Source organism: Prorops nasuta, unplaced genomic scaffold (genome assembly GCF_024137725.1).
Source record: "Prorops nasuta isolate Cenicafe-Biocafe unplaced genomic scaffold, Cenicafe_Pnas_1.2 PNAS00016, whole genome shotgun sequence".
Lineage (NCBI taxonomy): Eukaryota > Metazoa > Arthropoda > Insecta > Hymenoptera > Bethylidae > Prorops > Prorops nasuta.
In genome coordinates, this window is record NW_027116813.1 from 5,125,671 (window position 1) to 5,148,413 (window position 22,743).

General features: G+C 40.5%; 1 protein-coding gene across 1 annotated transcript; it reads right to left on the bottom strand.

Annotated features, from left to right (window-relative positions):
• Positions 1-6,177: 6,177 nt before the first annotated feature.
• On the bottom strand, positions 6,178-11,270 carry LOC136779312 (uncharacterized). The gene is made up of 4 exons (XM_066736844.1): positions 10,293-11,270; positions 7,608-10,202; positions 6,586-7,558; positions 6,178-6,410 (listed from the first exon to the last, which is right to left on the bottom strand). Exons 1-4 carry the CDS (start codon positions 11,268-11,270, stop codon positions 6,178-6,180), a joined length of 4,779 nt encoding a protein of 1,592 aa, XP_066592941.1.
• Between the last annotated feature and the right edge of the window lie 11,473 nt (positions 11,271-22,743).

The following is a 22,743-nucleotide window of genomic DNA, read 5'->3' on the forward strand; positions in this document are numbered from 1 at the left end:
AGATATTTGTAATTTAGAAATAACTAATGTAGATAATTTTATGTGGGGGGATTTTGATTTAGAAGATAGCTTGCATAATTCACATCTTCCAGCATGTTTGAATCATGAAGGTGTATGTGCCTTAAAAAATGTCTATTATATGAAATATATGTATGAGCAAAAATCTGGAATATATGTATAACTGAAAAACGCTTGCATCTATTTTCTAACATGTCGTTACCTGTCCTCAATGTTCTCTTACCCCCTGAAGTGTTTCAGAGATCCATTATCTAAAGAGAGCTCAGTTTCCCACCCACTTTTCCTCAGTTCCTGATTAGTCCTCTCGAAGAAAAGAACAAAAGATGTCTCTACGAAATAGAGTTTTGAAAACGCAAGAAGAATGTCGCGAGTGGGTACGCGAGTTTCGTGAATATATTCATAAACTCAGAATCTCTAATCGCAACGCACCTATAGGCACGCTGCAGAAAAATTTTGCAGAAATCGCACAAATACAGTGTCTTCTACTTAGAGCAGCTAAGGATAAGAGTTATTGTTTGAATCATGCTCTCAAGAATCCTGATTTAGGAAATCAGCATAATTATCATGAGTGGGTACGCAAGTGTCGTGATTATATTCGAAGTTTAAGAGATGCTAATAGATCTGCAGCTCCCGATACAGTACACAAAAATCTGACTGAAATAACAACTATCCAGCGTCTACTTCTGCATGCGGCAAAAAATAAGAAATCAATTGGAGTGAGAAAGCTTATTTGGAAAGATCTCGAGTCTTCATTTAAATTTCGAATATGTAGCGGAATGGTTGTAAATTATAATTATATAGAACCACGCGATTTTCTAACATGTGCAAAAGACTTAGTACAGACCTACACAGAAAAAGTGTTTAATAACGTGAACGCAGTTAAGATAAATTGCATTTTTAACGGACAATTTATTTGTAAAGAGATAAGTGATATTAAACATATGTCAACCCGCAATGCAGTTTTATACAAAACTGATAGTTTTAGTGAATGGTACAATACAAATATAATAGACAAAATTCTAAAAGAATTGAGTGAGTTTCAAGAGCGTGATAGCGGATGGGCGTTGGAAAAAATTCTGAATTTAATTATAAATATAAATTATTATAACCCGCTGCATATAGGTTGTGCCATCGAGCTTCCAGAATCTATTAAGAATAAACAGGCTGTGATAAACATACACAGTGATGATATACATGTTTTGCATGGGCTGTAACGGCTGCACTCTATCCGGCAAAACCGAATACTCATCCACAACGAAAATCTTCATATCCTCATTTTACAAATGTTTTCGATGTTAGAAGTATAACGTTTCCGACTACATTAAAACAGATTCCGAAATTTGAGGAAGATAATGATGTCTCCATTAATATTTTTACTATGGTGGAAGAGACTGAGACGAATGAGAATACAATCATAGCACCTCTACAATTAACAAAATGCAAGAGGACCAGACACGCTAATCTTCTTCTTCTCGAGCATCAAGGAGCAGCAGCACATTTTATATGCATCAGGAACCTTTCCAGACTGCTAAATGGACAGCTTACTAGAGGAAATCGCTCTCATCTTATTTGTGATCGGTATGTTTTACTATATATATAAATATAATTACTGCTTCTATATTCTAATATTACTTTTTCCCTCCTATAGTTGCTTACACTATTTCCACAATGATGAGAAACTAAAATAGCATGAACGTGATTGTGCGCAAATCAATAAAAACATCAGAATTGTGCTACCTGACAAGGACCGTTGGGTTTCCTTCAATAACATGAAGAACAGTGAGAGGGTGCCATTTGTCATATACGCTGACATTGAATGCTTGCTTGAAAAAGTTGAGCAAACGGATGACGATATTGGTATTTATCAAAAACACATACCTTTTAGTATAGGTTATTATTTTAAAAGCGTTCGTGATTCATCGCTCTCAACTTACAAATCATATCGTGGACTCGAGTGTATAGAATGGTTTGTGCGAGAACTCGATAAAATTGCTAGCATAGCGAGCGAAAAACTAAAGACTGTAGTGCCTATGAGAACGCTAAGTATTAGTGAAAATTCAAGGCATTATACTGAGCCCAACTGTCATATATGTAAAAAGCCGTTTCTTCCAGATCAAATACATGTTCGCGATCATGATCATTTAACTGGTAAATATAGGGGACCTGCTCATAATAATTGTAATTTAAACTTTAACGATTCACATGTAATACCAGTAATTTTTCATAATTTATCAGGTTATGATGCACATTTTATTTTCGGTACAATCGCTAACTTGTATGAAGGTTCAGTACACTTGTTACCTGTACATAAGGAGAAGTATATTTCATTCACTAAATTCATCCGTAAATATAATATACAACTAAGGTTTATCGATTCTTTCAAATTTATGGCATCTAGTTTAGACAAATTGAGTTCATATTTAACGAGATCACAGTTAAAAAAATTAGAGTCAGAATTCTCATATTTAAACATAGAACAATTTAACCTTCTGACAAGGAAAGTTATTTATCCTTACGATTACATTGATAGTCTGAACCGTCTGGAAGAAACTGCTTTACCTCCACGCGAGATATTCTATAATAGATTATCCGATAGTGATATTGGTGAGGGTGCGTATAATCACGCTAAGGAGGTATGGACCAAATTTCAAATACGAACACTTGGGGAGTATAGCGATCTCTATTTGAAAACTGATGTACTATTGTTGGCTGACGTTTTCGAAAATTTTCGTGATAGCTGCATGCAAACTTATAATTTGGATCCTGCTCATTATTATACACTCCCAGGCTTCACTTGGGATGCAATGCTCAAACATACAGGAATAAGATTAGAACTTTTTACTGACGTAGAAATGCTGCTTTTCGTAGAACGAGGCATACGTGGTGGTTTAAGCCAATGCTCGCACCGCTATGAAAAGGCTAACAATCGGTACATGCAAAACTACAATCCCGAGGAACCTTCTAAGTATTTAATGTACTACGATGTAAATAATTTGTATGGGTGGGCAATGTCTCAACCGCTACCTACTCACGGATTTCGCTGGATTGAAAATGTTAATAATTTGGATATCTCTAATATACCGATAGATTCACCCGAGGGTTATATTTTAGAGGTTGACTTAGAGTATCCAAGCATGCTTCACGATAAACATTCCGACCTTCCATTTTGTCCCGTATGTGATGCACCACCGGGTACACGTCAGAAGAAGCTACTTGCAACTTTAGAAAATAAGAAGCGCTATGTTATACACTATCGTGCTTTACAGCAATGTATGCGTAATGGTGTTGTCTTAAATACATTCATCGCGTTTTAGGATTTCAGCAGTCCACCTGGTTACGTAAATATATCGATCTGAACACTAGTTTGCGTGCAGCATCTAAAAATGAGTTTGAGAAAAATCTTTTCAAATTAATGAACAATGCGGTGTTCGGTAAGACTATGGAGAATGTTAGAAATAGAGTTGATGTGAGACTCGTGAGTAGGTGGGAGGGAAGATATGGTGCTGAAGCAATGATTGCTAAGCCTAATTTTCACAGTCGCACTATATTCAGTGAGAATTTGGTCACGATTGAATTAACAAAATTAGCAGCTAAATTCGATAAGCCTATATACGTAGGTATGAGCATTCTTGATATTTCGAAAACATGTTTGTATGATTTTCATTATGATTATATGCTTCCTACGTTCGGTAGCAAATGTAAAGCGTTATATACCGATACGGATAGTCTAATATACAGCATTGAGTGTAATGATATTTACACTATTATGAGGGAGAATCTTGCTAGATTCGATACAAGCGATTATTCTCCCAACAATCAGTACAATTTACCTCTAGTAAATAAAAAAGTCCCTGGGCTGATGAAAGATGAGAATAATGGGCAGATAATGACAGAGTTTATTGGACTGAGATCAAAAATGTACACATTTAAAGTACAAAATAAAATTATCAAAAAAGCTAAAGGTATTAAGACTTACGTTGTTGCTAGAAACATAACCTTCGAGGACTATAAGGACTGTTTAACAAATTTTACTGTACAAGTCCGCAATCAAAATTTAATTCGCTCAAAATTGCATAATGTTTATTCGATTACGCAACGGAAAGTAGCTCTCAGCCCATACGATGATAAGCGTTATATCGTGCACGGAACTGTATCGACTCTACCATGGGGTCATTATAGAATAAATTAATTATATTTGTACGAAATGGTGCGCCGAAACTTAACCTAGAAATCTGTTGAGGAACAATGGGAAGGTTTGCCTTAAATAAAAAGAGCGAAAAATTGTCGGTTGACAAGAGGTGGTTTATTAAAATAAATAAATAAATATATACAAAGTTTTACAATAAAATTGCACGTAATGTGTTTCACGCAATTTACAAAGATAGATTTTCGCACTTTTAAAGGTGCCGCGCAATTATAAGTTTTTCTAGGGAATTTCCTGCCGTCAGAAGTCCTAGGGAATTTGCCTCGGAGAGGTTTCCTCCCACTACCCGACTCCTCGAGAGCCTTGGAAGAGAACTAAGGAACACTGTTCCAGGCGAGCCCCTGGAAGGCAGTGTTGAGGGGGTAGGAGAGGGGAGTGGAAGGCCGCAGGAGGGAAGTCCTCTCCTAGGATGGCGGTGGGTGGTTTGGTGATACTTACCAAAACCGAAGCAAAGAATGCCTAAAAAGGCGTAGATGGCCTGGTGGAGGCGCTGGTTGGCCGTGGAGGCGCTGGTTGGCCGTGGAGGCGCTGGTTGCCGTTGAGGCGAAGGTGGCCGTAGAGGCGCTGTAGCCGGAAGGCTTCAAAAGTAAGAGGCGGAGCTTGTCGTTGCTGCTGTCGCTGCTGCTGCTGAGCTGCTGTCGAGCGTGATTAGGCTGCGATGGGTCCTTATCAAGGACCCATCTATATAGTTGTGCGATGCAATTTTCGCTAGCGAGAGCGATCGTGGTGCTGGCCACCTGGTGGCCGAGCGAAACCAGTGTCGCTACCGCGGCGTGCCAGTGCCTACGAGGCACGCTGGCTCGCCGCGGAGCGAGAGAGACGGGTATAGAAGCCCAGACATGTAATCAGTAAAATGCTGTTTTGAGCCGTAAAAACAGATTTTATCGAAAAAGGCTGTTTAGACATTATAGAATGTAAACATTCGGGGCTATGCGTAGCTATGCTTATTTCTAGGAAATTGTGAAAATTAAGGGAGAAACGGTCGGGAGGAACTATTCGAGGGTTCGCCCAAGCGCGATATCGGTGTTCAGTTCAGCTCCTGAACGCAAGATAGATAGAAGAAAGAGTGAGCACGGACGCTGGCGGTCCTTGAGCTTTTCTGCTTCTTCTGATTTCGAACAAACTCCCCCCGTTGACACGATGGTGTCAAAATAAGGATAAAAGAAGTTGTATAGACAACAAACAATTTTTATTAACAGAATAAAGTATATAAAAAAAAAAAAAAAAATATAAAACAGATAGGGACAATAACAAGAGTGAAGCTCAGTGCTTCGGCTTCAGGAGAAGGCTGGCACCCCTCAGGGCAAGAGTGGGAGACCACTTCAGGATAATTTTACCCTGAGGGGCCCAGGCCTTCCATTTGCGGCATTTCAATGCCGATATGAATGGCACCGCGATTTCTTGACCAAAGGCCCTGATTATGATTTTGTGAGCATTGCGCTCGACTTCCCTGGCACTGGGATCGTGGAGAACTCCTCCAGCCCAGTTGGTCGGCGCAATGCTCACGGTGGACGCGACGGTAGGGCGTTGTCGCCGTGGTCGCATGAGCGGTTCTGGTGGTGGTGGGGTTTCCTCCTTTCTCTCTTCCAGGTCAAAAACCTTCTGGAGGTCAATTTCCTCCAAAGGAGCGTGGAGCTCCAAAACGTCATCTTCCTCCTCCTCCTTATACCCTACGCCCAATAAATGGGCCCACGGGTTGTCCGCCATGAATTAATTGAAATTGTAGTGAGTAGAAGAAACCATAAGTTGCTGGGAACCTTTTGAGGAGAAACTCACAAACAGATACGGTATGGCGGCAACCTGAAGAGTCCCAGGAAACCCGGAACAGGAAAGGAACAACCTGGGGAGTCCCAGAAAGTTCAGAAGAAAAAAACCATAATGGCGACCTGGGAAGTCCCAAGAGGCCATAAGAGAAGGCTATTTAGGAGGAGAAGTGAAGACAGAGAGAGAGTGGTTTAAGAAGGAAGCTTGCAAAGTTGAGAAACGCTGCGTTGTATCTCTTTTTTTGCTGTTTTAATAGTGGCAACACGAGCAAGCCCATCCACCCCAGAAATAAGTTTTAGTATCCGACCCCATGTCCATGTACGAGGCGGATTGTTTGGAACTTTAACGAGAACGATATCTCCGACTTGAAAGTCCATGTTAGCGTTTTGCCATTTAGGCCGATTTTGTAAAGTGTGAAGGTATTCTGAAGACCATTTCTTCCAGAATACTTCTGATATTTTCGTAACGGATTGCCACCGATTGAGAGTCGACTCGCGAAGATCAAGCGTGGCGAATTCCGGGGGGGGCTAAAAGCGGCCGTCCTATCAGAAAATGACCTGGGGTCAACACGTCAAGCGACTCGAGATCGTCGTGCATACGAGAAATCGGACGAGAGTTGAGGCAGGCCTCAATTCGCGAGAGGAGTGTGGTCATTTCTTCAAAATTAGGCACGAAAACACCGATAGATCGTTTGAGATGGTGCTTCATGCTTTTAACGGTGCTTTCCCATAAACCGCCCCAGTGCGGAGTTGCGACAGGAATGAATTTCCATTCGATTTCACTGATCGGTTCAGTGTCTTGAGAGCGAGCGATCTCTAATGATGATTTGAAAGCGCGCGTAAGTTCAGCATCTGCCCCTTGAAAGTTTAAGCCATTATCCGAGTAAATTGCGGCAGGTTTTCCGCGACGAGAGATAAATCGAGCTAACGCGGCGAGGAAGGCCTCGGTATCGAGTCTAGACACGAGTTCAAGGTGAATGGCGCGAGTAGCCAAACACACAAAAACTGCTACGTACCCCTTAACCGATTTTGCATTGCGACCATGATGAAGTTTAATGGAAAAAGGCCCGGCATAGTCCACTCCGGTGTTCTCGAAGGCGAAACTCCGGGAGACCCGAGCTGCCGGAAGAGAACCCATGAGTTGAACCCCTAATTTAGCGCGTTCACGAACACATGAGGTGCATTTATGAACCACCGATTTGACAAGGTTGCGAGCATTAATGATCCAAAACTTTTGGCGCAGTGTAGCCAATGTTAACTGAAGTCCCCCATGAAGAGTATCTAAATGTGTTTGGCGAATTAAAATGGACGCGAGATGGCACTCAGGCAGTACGATCGGATGTTTCGCGTGTTCCGAAAGATTCGCGTTCCGTAATCGACCTCCCACCCTCAAGATTCCACGGGAATCCAGTGTTGGATAGAGAGGAAGCAACTTTGACCGCGTGGGGACCCTTTCCCCTTGCTGTAAAGCGGCTAATTCCTTAGCGAACTGTGCTCGTTGCACCACTTTCACTAAAGTTTCGACAGAAAAACGAACCTCGGAGACCGAGAAGGCTAAATCCGAGTGCGTACTCTGTTTACGTGCATGATTGACAAATCGAATGACAAGCCATAACGCGAACGAGTTTATGCCAAGAGGAGTATTTATCCAAAAACCAACACTGATCGACACCCACGTGAACGTTCAGATTGGTTTTGCGACTCTCTTCAGAGGTTTCGTAAACCTGAATGTCATGAGTAGGCTGTTCACGAAGGAATGCTGGCCCTTGCCACCAGAGTGAGTCCTCAGTGAGCTGTTTGGCGCTGATTCCGCGTGAACAGAGGTCCGCGGGATTGAGTTTAGTATTTACATAGTGCCATTTGGCATTCGGAAGTTGCGTTTGGATAAGCGATACGCGATTAGCTACGAACGTCTTCCAATTAACCGGTTGTTTAGCTAGCCAAGCCAAGGTAACTTGTGAATCCGAGTAACACGTAATAGAATCGAGATCTCCGGTTAGACTGCGTTTCACATGAAGAATAAGTTTGGTTAATAGTGCGGCAGCGACCAATTCCAATCGCGGGATGGATGTAGTCTTGATCGGCGCGACCTTGGTTTTAGACATAACTAAATGTACTGAAATCTGCCCGTTGGATGCAGTAATTCTTTCGTACACTACGGCTCCATAAGCGAGTTCCGACGCATCGCAAAATCCTAAGAGTTCACGTTTGATCGTAGTCAGAGTTTGACCAGTCCACCGTGAGATGCGCAGGGTGCGTAGATCCTGAAGTTGATCATAACACGCAAGCCATTTCGAACGAATAGGATCTGGAATCTCATCATCCCACGCTAATTTTAGCAACCAGGTTGATTGCATTAGTTGCTTTAAAACGACCGTTACCGGTGAGATCCAACCCAACGGATCGTAGATTTGGGCGTTTTCAGACAGCAAAACGCGCTTGGTAAGAACGAGTATCGACGATGGAGACACGAAAAACCGGAAATGATCGTGTACATGATCCCAAGCTATCCCTAAAATCTTACCCGAATCCGAAGGGTCTTCAGAGAAAACGCGCGGTTCGGATGGCTCATTCACGGAAGACCGTGACTCACTAAATGCCCATTTGCTCAAGGAAAATCCTCCTTTTGCCAATAGGCGAATCAGTTGATCCTGGGTTGCTTCTAGCTGCTCTGTGTCGTGAGCACCGAAAAGGATATCATCTACGTACGTAGAATTGAGCAAAACATTTTGTGCCAAGGGAAAGTCCCTTCCATCACAAAATGCTAGTTCGCGTAAGACACGCGAGGATAAGAATGGCGCAGGCCCAGTGCCGTACGTCACCGTGTTGAGTTCGAAGGCCTGAATCCCACCAGATTCAGTCTTCCACAAAATGTTCTGATACTTGCGGTCCTCTGAGCGCACAAGTATCTGACGGAACATTTTAACGATGTCTGTCACACCCACGTGTCTAAAAGCGCGCCAATTCATTAATATACGTGTGATATCCTGTTGAAGCTTGGGGCCTATAAACAACGTATCGTTGAGCGAGACACCGGACGAGGTTTTAGAAGATGCGTTAAACACGACGCGAATCTTCTCCTTCTGATTTTCTATCTTAAAAACCGCGTGATGAGGTAAAAAGACTCGAAAACCGGAATCTAAGTTAATGGGAGACATGTGTCCCAAAGATTGATACTCGCGTAGAAATTGAGAATAGCTATCTTCCTGAGAGGGAGACCTCTCCAATTTACGGAGTATGCGTGATAATGTCTTTTCCGCGGCGCGGGAAGAAGACCCTAAACTAAGTTTCGATTCCTCAGACCGGAAAGGTAATGCTACGACAAAACGACCGGAAGGAGTACGAGAAAAAGTATTTACAAAGTGCTGTTCACAGAGAGAGTCCTCTGTGGACACGGATTTTACTTCTGGAACTTCTTCCAGTTCCCAGAAGTCACGAAGCGTTTTTTCGAGGCCGGAACAATGATGAACGGTTAACGCGCTATGTCGGACCGGACTAGGCAGAACCCCAGAAACGAGCCATCCGAAAATCGTCTTTTGTGCAACTAAAGATCGATCTGGAGAACGAATTACCGGACCTTCGATCAACGCAGGAAAATAATCGGCTCCTAATAGTATGTCTATTGGAGCTTTAGTAGCTGCGAAGTTATCTGCTAATTCTAGCTCGCGAAGTTGTGGAAACATGGACGGAGAATACGTCGGCGGAGTGTAACTCGTAATTTTCGGCAAAATTAACGCAGTTACATCCAGAGAAAGACCACGACGAGCGATAGAATGCAGTTTTAATTCGGTTTCTGCCCGAACTGTATGAGCAGAGTCTCCTGTGACTCCATAAATGGTAGCGGCGATACGTTTACGTTTAACGTGAATCTGTTGAGCTAAGTTTTCCGTGATGAATGACGTTTCAGATCCCGGATCAACTAAACCGCGTACCAGTACATGAGAACCATCGTTGGTCTCAATTCGAGCAGAGAAAGTAGCTAAAAGAACCGATCTAGTATCAGTTATGCTCAGATGTGAAACTGCATTTGAACAAGAAGGTTCAGGATCCACGGCGGTTCGCGACGAAGGAGTAGTCTCCTTAGGTTTGCTCCCCCCGGTGCCTAACCTCTCGAAATGCAATAATGTGTGGTGCAATTTGTTGCACTTACGACAGCGCGACGAAGAATTACACGAGGTACAACTATGTCCTGGACGCAAACAATTTATGCAAAGATTCTGCGAAAGCGCGAATTTAGACCTAGCATTCGGGCTTAAGGCAAGGAAGTCCTTACATTAGTATATCAAGTGATTGCTTCCACAATGAACACAATTTGTTTTATCGACGCCGGCTGTATGTGATTTGAACGTTTTTTCTGATTCCCTTCTAGAAGTCTTTGGTTTTACGCCGATTGATTCTAGCGTATTGATATGGCAGGACAAAAATTCCAAAAATTGAGCGTAAGTAGGGTAGTCCGTACTGCTCCCTAGTAATTTCTCCCATTCTAACCTTAATGAATTGTCCAATTTATTGGTTAAAATGTGTACTATCAGAGGGTCCCATCTATCGACCGAATAACCCATGGCCTTAAGTGCGTCTAATGCTACAGCGACTGAATCCCGAATGGTTTTAAGTGAGTTCAAATTATCCCCATGAGCTACTGAAACTTGAGTAATTCTATTTAAAAAAGTAGCTGTGATCAATCGTTTGTTGGTATAACGCGAAACTAAAATACCCCAAGCCACGGCATAGTTTTCACTAGTGACCGCCAATGATTGAATGATTGAAGCAGCCTCCCCTTTTAAACTAGCTTTTAAATAATGGAATTTTTGAACTCCCGGTAAAGCTGGATTGTCGTGTACAATAGAGCGGAACGTTTCAAAAAAAGTTGACCACTCTGAATAGTCCCCTGAGAATTTTGGCAAGTCAATTATTGGAAGACGAATGTTGGAAACATCGGCTGCTGATGCTTTAGGCCCGGCTGCTTCCGAACAACGTAAGTTCTCTAATTGTTCCAAAATGTAACTTTCTGCCACATCAAACGCATCCAATGCTAAGTCGTAAGTGCCACGTATAACATATTCAGATTTACTGAAATCAGCAGACTTAAATGCTGCGCAAATCTTGGCATGAGTTATATGTAACTCCGTTAACCGTTTCCCGATGGTGGCTAGACGTTCTTCAAGGAAAGGAACCGTAAAATTCTTCACGCCGCGTTTTTTAATGTTTGTTAAAAAGCGGCTGAACTCGCCTTGGAGCGTAGATACGAGAGCCATAAGCTCGAAAACGTCCTCTGTCTTCGACATCTCGAATTCTTACTCAAAACAAAACCAAAATTCCCCAACAGCTCCAAGCAAAGCCGACAACACCAAATGCACTCAAACGTTTTGCCGGATATCCGGCTCGAAGGACCAAAAATTTGTACGAAATGGTGCGCCGAAACTTAACCTAGAAATCTGTTGAGGAACAATGGGAAGGTTTGCCTTAAATAAAAAGAGCGAAAAATTGTCGGTTGACAAGAGGTGGTTTATTAAAATAAATAAATAAATATATACAAAGTTTTACAATAAAATTGCACGTAATGTGTTTCACGCAATTTACAAAGATAGATTTTCGCACTTTTAAAGGTGCCGCGCAATTATAAGTTTTTCTAGGGAATTTCCTGCCGTCAGAAGTCCTAGGGAATTTGCCTCGGAGAGGTTTCCTCCCACTACCCGACTCCTCGAGAGCCTTGGAAGAGAACTAAGGAACACTGTTCCAGGCGAGCCCCTGGAAGGCAGTGTTGAGGGGGTAGGAGAGGGGAGTGGAAGGCCGCAGGAGGGAAGTCCTCTCCTAGGATGGCGGTGGGTGGTTTGGTGATACTTACCAAAACCGAAGCAAAGAATGCCTAAAAAGGCGTAGATGGCCTGGTGGAGGCGCTGGTTGGCCGTGGAGGCGCTGGTTGGCCGTGGAGGCGCTGGTTGCCGTTGAGGCGAAGGTGGCCGTAGAGGCGCTGTAGCCGGAAGGCTTCAAAAGTAAGAGGCGGAGCTTGTCGTTGCTGCTGTCGCTGCTGCTGCTGAGCTGCTGTCGAGCGTGATTAGGCTGCGATGGGTCCTTATCAAGGACCCATCTATATAGTTGTGCGATGCAATTTTCGCTAGCGAGAGCGATCGTGGTGCTGGCCACCTGGTGGCCGAGCGAAACCAGTGTCGCTACCGCGGCGTGCCAGTGCCTACGAGGCACGCTGGCTCGCCGCGAAGCGAGAGAGACGGGTATAGAAGCCCAGACATGTAATCAGTAAAATGCTGTTTTGAGCCGTAAAAACAGATTTTATCGAAAAAGGCTGTTTAGACATTATAGAAAGTAAACATTCGGGGCTATGCGTAGCTATGCTTATTTCTAGGAAATTGTGAAAATTAAGGGAGAAACGGTCGGGAGGAACTATTCGAGGGTTCGCCCAAGCGCGATATCGGTGTTCAGTTCAGCTCCTGAACGCAAGATAGATAGAAGAAAGAGTGAGCACGGACGCTGGCGGTCCTTGAGCTTTTCTGCTTCTTCTGATTTCGAACAATATTTAAATTGAACAATTTTATTAATAAATATTGTTTTTACAAAATATTATCTTTATTTATCCATGAATTATGTTTATTATCGAATCCTAACCACTTCACAAAGACCTTATCACCCTTCTTACGTAATACATTCTCCACTAGATATACATTAGGATTAGCAGTTTTTAAAAGTTCATATTCGTAGAATCCTCCGTATATATCAGTACCACTAGAGTCCCTAAGTAAATATGTAACAGGATTTGTTTTCTGCATTTTTATAATTTCAAATATTTCAGTTGTCCAATTTGGTGTGTATCCCTTTGCGAATACATTCTTGTATTTACTGATTCGTACAAAATCACCTACTTTGAACTTGGCACGACCAACAATCTTTATATTATTGTATACTGTAGTCAGGAGCATATTAGCATGATCTGGCGTCACATCAACTTGTCGCATTCCTATAGTACGATGTTTTCTTGCGTTGTAGTCTTCAACTAGTCGCTGCAGTATGCCTCGCCACTTATAATTTCCATTCAACGTAAATCGTTTCCACATTTCAGTCTTCAGCGTGCGATTCCAGCGCTCAACTATCGTAGCTTTCAATACGCTGTATGTTGAGTAATGATTTATTCTACGTTTTTTTATAAGCGATTTGAAATCACTATTATAAAACTCCTTGCCATCATCTGTCTGCAAATTTTTGGGACATCTCCCACTTTTCAGAATCTTCGTAAATGCGTCTGTCACTTCCTTGCCACTTTTGGTTTTTAGTGCTACTGCCCATCCAAATTTCGACAATGCATCAATAACTGTGAGAATATAGTGGTAACCTCCGTCAGTATAATTCTTCATATCAACCAGATCTGCTTGACAGAGGTCATCGAAGCCTCGTATTATAACTCTTCTACGTTGAAAATTCCGTCTTGCAGGTACATGCAGTTCTTCGACCAATTTTTTCTTTTCTTCACTATCCATAACTCTTCAGGTATGTGTCGGGTTTACAGGGGTACAACGAGCACTGATGGTAGTAAAAGTTTCTTTTTCCTAATAAAACTCTTTGTCGAATTATTTCAAGAAGAATTCTCCTTAGCATGATTCTCCCCATGAAAAATAGCACTTTTTTTTTTTTTTTTTTTTTTTTTTAATTCCGCATTATCTTCAAATCCTTATTTTTACGCAGAAACATCTCTATATATTTACGTCCAAATGGTGCATATTCTGACAAAGAACTATTTAAATTTAAGGATCTTTGCAATGGTGATGATGGAGTTTCTGCTTGCATTGGTGATGGTATTGCTAAATCATTAACATCCTTTTCCACTTTTACTCCCTCCTCCTCCTCCTCCTCCTCCTCATCCCCATCCTCTTCCAGAGAAAGGTATAATGTTTCATTAGGTCGTGAATTTCCTTGCTCATCATCATCATCATCAGATGAAGGGGTTGGAATTTTAATTCTAGAGTTGTCTGCGAAATATTTACGTTGTGTAGTCGATGAGAAATAAGTTCTTTTACGTTCCGATGGAATAATCAAAGAATTATCGCTTACAGTAGTCTTCTGTAGCGGTTCCTGTTTATACTCATATTTCGGGGACGCGAAGGTCATCTCATTATGTTCAGTGAGCTTCTTCAATGGCTCAACAATTGGTTTAAAAGTTTCATTTAAATTGGTTTCCATCATTTCTTTTCCTGATTTGAGTGCACGATATTTTTCACGAATTACTTTACTTTTCGCGGCAATCTTCTTTAGCAGCATCTTTTCTTCCATTTTCCTGCTTTCTATGTTCAATCCACGTTCAATCCACGTTCAATCCACGTTCAATCTAGATTCAGTCCACGTTTATACTAGGTTTATTCCATGCTCATTTGATGTGTGTGTTTTGATGGACACTTAGCTCTAAACTGAACAATCTTAAGCAAACGGTATACTATTTAATCTTAGCATACTCATCGAAACCTTTCCGATATCTACCATTTTGAATTGTACTATCCTTGTCGATCACTAGAAATCCATAATCATGGTGCCAGCACTTTGAACACAATTCATTGAATTTTTCAAATGACATATCCGTGTTTACATGATCGTTATAAATATGTTTTAAATTAGTACCATCTTGCTTAAAGATTATGAGAAGGTTTGCATTATCACGAATCATGTGTTTAGGAATTTTAGCATAAGTCTGGCAGAGGTAGAAGCAGTCAATATTTGAATGTCTACCCATGGAGAAGTAGTCTCTGATATTATCCTGCTTATCGTTAGCAACATCATCAAATATGAAAATAGAATTGGGTAACGCCTCAGTTACCTTTACAACGTCGCTATTGTTTGAAAATTTAAAATATCCAATACCTTTTAGTCCTTTTAATAACCGTTCAAGGTATTGATACTTGGGTTGTTGAAGCGACTTTGAGTATACATAAATATTTTCAAATCTCACACCGTTACGACTTTCTACGAGACTAAGCAGTACGTTTGTTTTACCGCAATTCGAGGGTCCGCAAATTATACTACGAATTGTAGATGGAAGTAGGGATCCATGACGTTTACTCCTTCCTCCACAACCCCCACCGACAATAAAACGATCGGCGTTGGAGACACGAATGTGCAGTGGTTGCTTTACGAAATCCATAACTGTAAAACTCTATGATCATGCAAGCTATTTATAGGCTCGAAGCAGATTATCTCATCAGTTCTCATTATGTCGTTGTTAATGTTAGATGTGCTACGTTTGGAGGATTTAACTATTGAGCAGCTTGAATACATTCCAAAAATTTTACTATTGAAGCGCTTTCCAAACAGTATTCGACTTGTTTGGTGTAAATTACCTGAGCACATTCGTGCAGATCCTGAAGTGCAACAATATCGTGCCTGTACGGAACATTATAATTTACCTAATCAAGATCAGTTTGATGGAATACCGCCTTCAATAAAAAATTGCTGGATGTGCCAACGAACCCGTTAGGAAAGCATGACATGATGAGATATGGTTGTGGATCTTTTTTCAATAAGCTGCTAAATAAACTACCCTTCGAGCTGCATGTACCTGGCTACAATTATTGCGGTCCAGGTACTCGCCTTCATGAACGGTTAGCACGTGGTGATCGAGGAATAAACCCTCTGGATGATGCTTGCCGTGAGCATGATATCGCATATTCAGTATATAAGGACCTGCCCTCGCGTCATCATGCTGATAAAGTACTTGCACGCCGTGCACGACAACGTATCATAGCTATGACTCATCCGTAGGTGAACGAGCGACAGCGACTGCTGTCTGGGCATCAATGAATGCAAAACGGAAACTCGGCTTAGGACTGCGAATGCATAGAAAAAGTACGAAGAAAAGAAAAATTCGTGTACCGAAAAAACGAGGTGGTTTATTGAGGAAAAAGTCACTTACTAAAACAAAACGGGGGGGTTTATTACCATTGCTGCCGCTGCTGAGTGCGGTGGGCGCATTAGCTGGCGGTGCAGCAGGTATAGCAAAGGCTGTAAACGACACCAAAGCAGCCAAAAAACAATTGGAAGAAATGCATCGACACAATCGCTTAATGGAAGCGAGACGGGGACAAGGTTTATACCTCGCACCATACAGTCGAATAGGAGAGGAAGTGAAAAGGAAAAGGAAAAGAAAATAAATGGACTTCCTAAATCTGGACCTACTAGTAATATGCAATTATCAAACGTCTGCCGTAAAATACCGCCTTTTCGGGGAGTCTTTATGCGTACATCTCTACCTCAAAATGCGCAACGCAATGAGTGCGCAATTGTGAATCTTGATGACGAACAAGGTCCTGGAACACATTGGGTCGCTTACGTTAAACGTAATAAGCACGTTAAGTATTTCGATTCCTTCGGAAATTTAAAACCACCAATTGAACTTGTGGAATATTTTGGACCTTCTGCTATAATCTACTACAACCACGACCAATATCAATCGTATGATTCAAGCATATGCGGTCAGTTGTGTGTCAAGTTTCTACGTGAACAATGTCTTTAACAGTTACACTCTCTGACCGTGACTCGGTATTGGGGTCAGATTTTTTCCCCCCGATCGATCTTCGAGATGGACATTATGAACTCGGTCTCGTAGACTTTCAGAGCTTCAATTCAATCTCTAATGTTGATGAGACAAACAATATATTTTACGTTGATGATCAGGAGCTAACTATACCTACAGGTTGTTATGAGCTCAATGCTATAAATGACTTTTTACGTGCTCAGATGTTCGAAGGTGATGAAGAAGAAGTAATTGTTCTACGTGCTAATAATAATACATTAAAAAGTGAAATAAAGTGTAAATATCAGATTGATTTTACACAACCTAACAATATAGGCTCTTTGTTGGGTTTTTCATCAGATCGTGTTATTCCACCGAACACACTAGCTGATTCAGACGAGCCCGTAAACATTATAAGAGTAAATATTCTACGAATTGAATGCAACATTACAGCTGGTGCGTACACAAACGGTAGACCTCGACATGTTATACATGAATTTTTTCCGAGTGTTCCGCCAGGTTATAAAATCGCAGAAACACCGAAGAACGTCATTTACTTGCCAGTCATTGCGAAAGTAATTGACCGTCTCACCTTGCGTATTCTCGATCAGGAATATCGTATAGTAAATTTCGGAGGTGATGAAATCACAATTCGTTTGCATATTAGAAAATGTTGATTTACAAGAATACTTATAAATCACCGATACTCGATGAGCCTATCAGTCCAACTGCTGCAGCAGGACAGAATACATTGAGTGAAGGTAACGCTGGAGGACCAAATACATTGAGCGAAGGTAACGTTGGCGCATCATTAACAAGAAGAAATATCACCTTTCTACAATCACTGGGTTTCAACGTTAGAAATAAAAATGGATCCATTAGATGTAACCGCTCAACCGGTGTTCGACAATCGCATCACTAAAATGGAAATACATGCATACAATCCTTATGCAAATGCCTCATTGGGAAATAGTGATGAAATTCGAATTCCTATACAACAGCAAGATTTAATTCTTCTACCCTGTGAAAGTTATCTCTACATTGAGGGAAAGATAATCGTTGGAACCCGTGCTCCAGATGCAACAGCCCAAGATGTCGTAGGACTTGACTGTAATTCCATGGCATTCTTGTTTGATGAAATTCGTTATGAATTGAATGGTATTGAGACTGATCGCTGTAAGAATGTGGGTATTACTAGCTCCATGAAGAATCTCATCTCCTTAACTGCTGAGGAAAGTGCAAGTCTACGTCATTCAGGATGGTTTCTAACAGATCACAGGTCTACGAATCATTTCAACTTTTGTGTACCATTGCAAATGCTGTTGGGTTTTTGTGAAGACTACAGAAGAGTTATAATAAATGCACGTCATGAACTCGGTCTTATTCGAGCACGTGATGATATAAATTCACTACATTCTTCGAGAAAAATCATCAACTCCAAAATTGATTTGCAAAAAGTGCAATGGAGGATTCCTCATATATCACTGAATGATTATACAAAACTTAAATTTCTACGTTTGATTGAGCAAAACAAAAGTTTAACCATGGCTTTTCCTTCCTGGGAACTCTACGAATATCCACTTCTACCTGAAACACAGAGGCATACATGGGCCGTAAAAGCTGCAACACAATTGGAGAAACCTCGAAATGTTATACTAGCATTTAGACAAAATAAGAAGAGTACGCAGCATATGGAGGTGCTTAGATTCAATGACAGTTCTGTTCGTGATGTTAAAGTCTATCTGAATTCAGAATTTTATCCATATGACCGAATTGATAGTGATAGCGAAAAAAACCGTTATTCTGTACTATATGATATGTATGTTAAATTTATCCATTCATATTATGCAGGAGAAAAACAGTCGAAACCAATGCTTAATTATAAAAACTTTGTGGAATACGGTCCTCTCTTCGTCATCGATTGTTCGCATCAAAATGAATCTATAAAGTCAGGCACTGTTGATGTTAAAATTGAGATTGATTGTACTAGAAATATTCCAAGTAATACTACTGCGTTTTGTTTAATTATACATGATAAAATCGTTGAATATAACCCGCTTACTAGTATTGTTAGAAATGTAAGTTAATAGACTAGATTTATATGTATCTTACTAATGTAGTGAGGGATAAAGAAAAAATAAATAAATAAGATATATTTAACATTTATTCATGTCATTCCTTAAAAACATTCCTTACAAACATTACCAAAATTTATCTTATGATTATCATTGGGTAACTTTAAATTCTAAATTATTGTATCGTCCTCCAACATATAAGATTTTTAATGTATTCGCTGATGCAGCATTTTGAAGTTCTTTGATTAGTTCAGGCGACTCCAGTAATTTCATCATCCTTGAGGGTAGGAAGAACCATTCGTCGGTAGCCAGCTTCGCTATTAATTTCTCTCCATATTTGGTCTTAATTTTCACTAATTCAGTGATTTGATACTCCTTATTCTCCTCAAAAGTATTCAGCTTTACGAAAGTCTTAGGTTCGTAAGTTACACTTGCAAGTGCATTGATCTTGGTTAAATCTATTTTTCTGTGAAAAAACATAGAAATTGAGAAAAGAAAAATATTGAAATAGAATAGCAAGAAAAGAGAACAATAATAAAAGAATAATTCTTACCACCCCAAAGAGTTTCTGTGGTACAGCAAGGAAAATATTCGGAATATAGCTTTGCACTGGATCTTTCACCTCCTTGAAGCTTCTAATGAAAACTGACTGACTGAAATTTCCCGATTGCTAACAACAAGGGTTTTAAAAATAGTGGAAGGGATGAGATGCATTCATGGAAGGGGATGAGATGCATTCTTATTGGAAGTTAATATTTGGGTGGTTGGGTATTCTTTCCCGCCTACGAAATTTGCGTCAAACAAGTCGTAACACGTTACAAGCGGTTTCTCCTGAATTCTTTTAATTGCATAATCATGTTGTAGACTTTTCTAAAGTGAACTGGGGAAAATTTGCGTCAAACAGGTCATGACACGTTACCAGTGGTTTCTCCAGAATTCTTTTAATTGCATAAACGTGTTGCAGACTTTTCTTAAGTGAAACGGTAAAATTTACGAGCACATTCCTCTCGATAGCTAGGCATATAAAAAATTGAGAGAATATGAAAAAATCGAGGATTTAAAAGGTCATAAATCAAGTAACAAGTCATGACATGACATGATCTCAGGCGTCAGGTACTCGAGCATATCCGTTCTAGAAGATATCAGCAGAGATGAAACGGGAGATTGCTCATGCGAGGTCCCGAGGCAATCCCTACCGGTAGGCGGCGCTGGTGTTGGCAAACGCGTGTCTCAGGTCCATCTAACCCCTAACGCCATCTATCGGAAGAGACCACGAAGCACGAGCGTTAAGCTTAGAATAGGGTAAAACATATATGCATTGTTGCCAGAAAGCGGAATAAAGAGAGAGCGGAGATATTTTCTCGGACCTCTCTGTCTTTCTCGCTGTTAGCTTCTAGCAGAAGAGTCGAGGCAAAATCTTTCCGTTTCGCTTTGCCGAAAATCTACCAATAATCGATGTCATTTATATTTGCAGGCCAATGCCTTTATACATGATTTTTTCAGCATATTTATTTATCAGCATTGACTTATTTAAATCAATAATAAATTAAGGAAATGCGTATTTGATATATAATAATTATTTTAACTATAATTTCATCGTTATATTTCGCTTATTTCCGTAAAATCTGCATTTCTTTAGTTTATTATTGATTATTGTAAGTCAATGGCAATTAAAAAAAATTTAATCTTAAAAAAAAAAAAAGTACCGATCAGGAATCGAACCCGGACCCACGAATCGCTACGCGATTACCTTACCGCCTAGACCACGAGGCTTCTTCAGAGCACCGTAAACAGATAGTCTTTTTAAGGGCTTGAAATCTTCTTTTAAACCATATAAATAAACGAGCAACCGACAGCTTTATTCATTATTATTCTGTCATAATGGTACACAAATTAAGGAATAATTATATTTTGAATAGTTTTCAAAAGCTTTTCCAATAGCCAAGAACGAAGATAAATAATCAACGCTCGCAGTTTCCGTTCTTGGTTATTGGAAAAGCTTTTGAAAATCTACATTATATAATTATTCTTTAATTTGTGTACCATTATCATAGAATAATAATGAATAAAGATGTCGGTTCTTCGTTTATTTATGTTTCAATAGAAGATTTCAAGCCCTTAAAAAGACTATCTGTTTACGGTGCACTGAAGAAGCCTCGTGGTCTAGGCGGTAAGGTAATCGCGTGGCGATTCGTGGGTCCGGGTTCGATTCCTGATCGCTATTTTTCTTTTTTTTTTAAGATTAAATTTTTTTTAATTGCCATTGACTTACAATAATCAATAATAAACTAAAGAAATGCAGATTTTACGGAAATAAGCGAAATATAACGATGAAATTATAGTTAAAATAATTATTATATATCAAATACGCATTTCCTTAATTTATTATTGATTTAAATAAGTCAATGCTGATAAATAAATATGCTGAAAAAATCATGTATAAAGGCATTGGCCTGCAAATATAAATGACATCGAATATTGGTAGATTTTCGACAAAGCGAAACGGAAAGATTTTGCCTCGACTCTTCTGCTAGAAGCTAACAGCGAGAAAGACAGAGAGGTCCGAGAAAATATCTCCGCTCTCTCTTTATTCCGCTTTCTGAATTCTGGCAACAATGCATATATGTTTTACCCTATTCTAAGCTTAACGCTCGTGCTTCGTGGTCTCTTCCGATAGATGGCGTTAGGGGTTAGATGGACCTGAGACACGCGTTTGCCAACACCAGCGCCGCCTACCGGTAGGGATTGCCTCGGGACCTCGCATGAGCAATCTCCCGTTTCATCTCTGATATCAGCACACTCAGCAATCAGTTCTCCAATCGCTAGAATGGTGCCAATACAGCTTCTTAATGTCTAGGTAAAAGTTATGTTTTGCTTTACCCTTCAAAAAAAATGAAGTGCACTGACAACTCTTTCCCTTTCTAATACCTAGCCTGCTTGTTAGATGGATCGTATGATATGCTTACCTGAAAAGCTAAAAATGGCTAAAAGATAAGTCAGGGAAGGCTATAAAAATTCTTAAAACTGTTTTTTTATTCAATAACTAAAGTTTTACCATCAGTTACTCATCCAGTCTCCATGTCTCATCCTCCTCCTCCTCCTCCTTTTTCATCCACATCCTCCTCTTGAAGGCTAGCTTCTCTATAGCCGTATCCCGTGGTACCGTGAATGTATAATTTTAGTCAAACATCTTTTTATCACTTTAACTAATTCGCTCGTAGAAAGGTAAATGATTTCTTGAATGAAAGTCTAGAGAGGGTCCATAGAAGGAGAGAATAGTGGGAGGGTCTAGGATTGGTTCTGAATAGTCAAATAGTACCCTCTAAGGACATACTATAAGTGAGGAGCTGTAAGGCCTAATAAATTGGTGAACCTGACCTGGGTATAGTAACAGCTAGGACTTAATAAGTTGCCCTATCAAAATATTAATATTCCTGAAATTGATGTTAAATTGTTATTTTCCCCAATAGGGGAGACTATTAAAACTATGCCCTTTCACTTAAAGGATATTTTGTTATCCGCTGCATAGGTTTAGTTAAAGTCATGCAAAGTTATAATTCCATGCTCGATGGAAAGTTAATTCCTTGCACGATATCAGCAACTTATCACAATAGCTATCTACAATTTAAATAACGAGAAAAGGGGGGATTGCGGTAGCCACCTAGCGGCAATTACTGGTACTATCAATTAAATTGAATTAGTTCACCCGTGTGTGTAATTACGTAATATTAAAATACCATTAGCGCGAAAGAAGATTAAGGAAGGCAGTCACCTAGCGGTGACTACTGGAACTAGCAATTAACTCAACCTAGTTTATCTGTGTAGCAGAGTCGGAAATAGTTAGGCTACGTAAGGTAACTAACCATCGACTTCGAAGGGTGAAAAAACCTTCCCTCAACTAGGGCCCCGTAGGATAACTTAGGTCCCCGTAGGATAACTAACCAACGGTACCATAGGGTGAAAAATACCCCCTCCCTAACCAAACCCGGTCCCACTATAAGACCTTCCAACTGTGACATAGGGTGAAAAATACCCCCTACCTAACCAAACTCGGTCCCACTATAAGACCTTCCAACTGTGACATAGGGTGAAAAATACCCCCACCCTCCCTAACCAAACTCGATCCCACTATAAGACCCTTTCTTCCTCATCCCCACCACTACCATACTAAGAGAG

What these genes read in the sequence shown, in the direction of transcription:
- LOC136779312 (XM_066736844.1), bottom strand. Translation starts at nt 11,270, where the DNA reads ATGTCGAAGACAGAGGACGTTTTCGAGCTTATGGCTCTCGTATCTACG. An exon ending in GCGTCGATAAAACAAATTGT is followed by an intron (nt 10,203 to 10,292) that starts GTTCATTGTGGA and finishes GCGCTTTCGCAG; the next exon opens with AATCTTTGCATAAATTGTTT. An exon ending in CAACTCTCGTCCGATTTCTC is followed by an intron (nt 6,411 to 6,585) that starts GTATGCACGACG and finishes AATGGTCTTCAG; the next exon opens with AATACCTTCACACTTTACAA.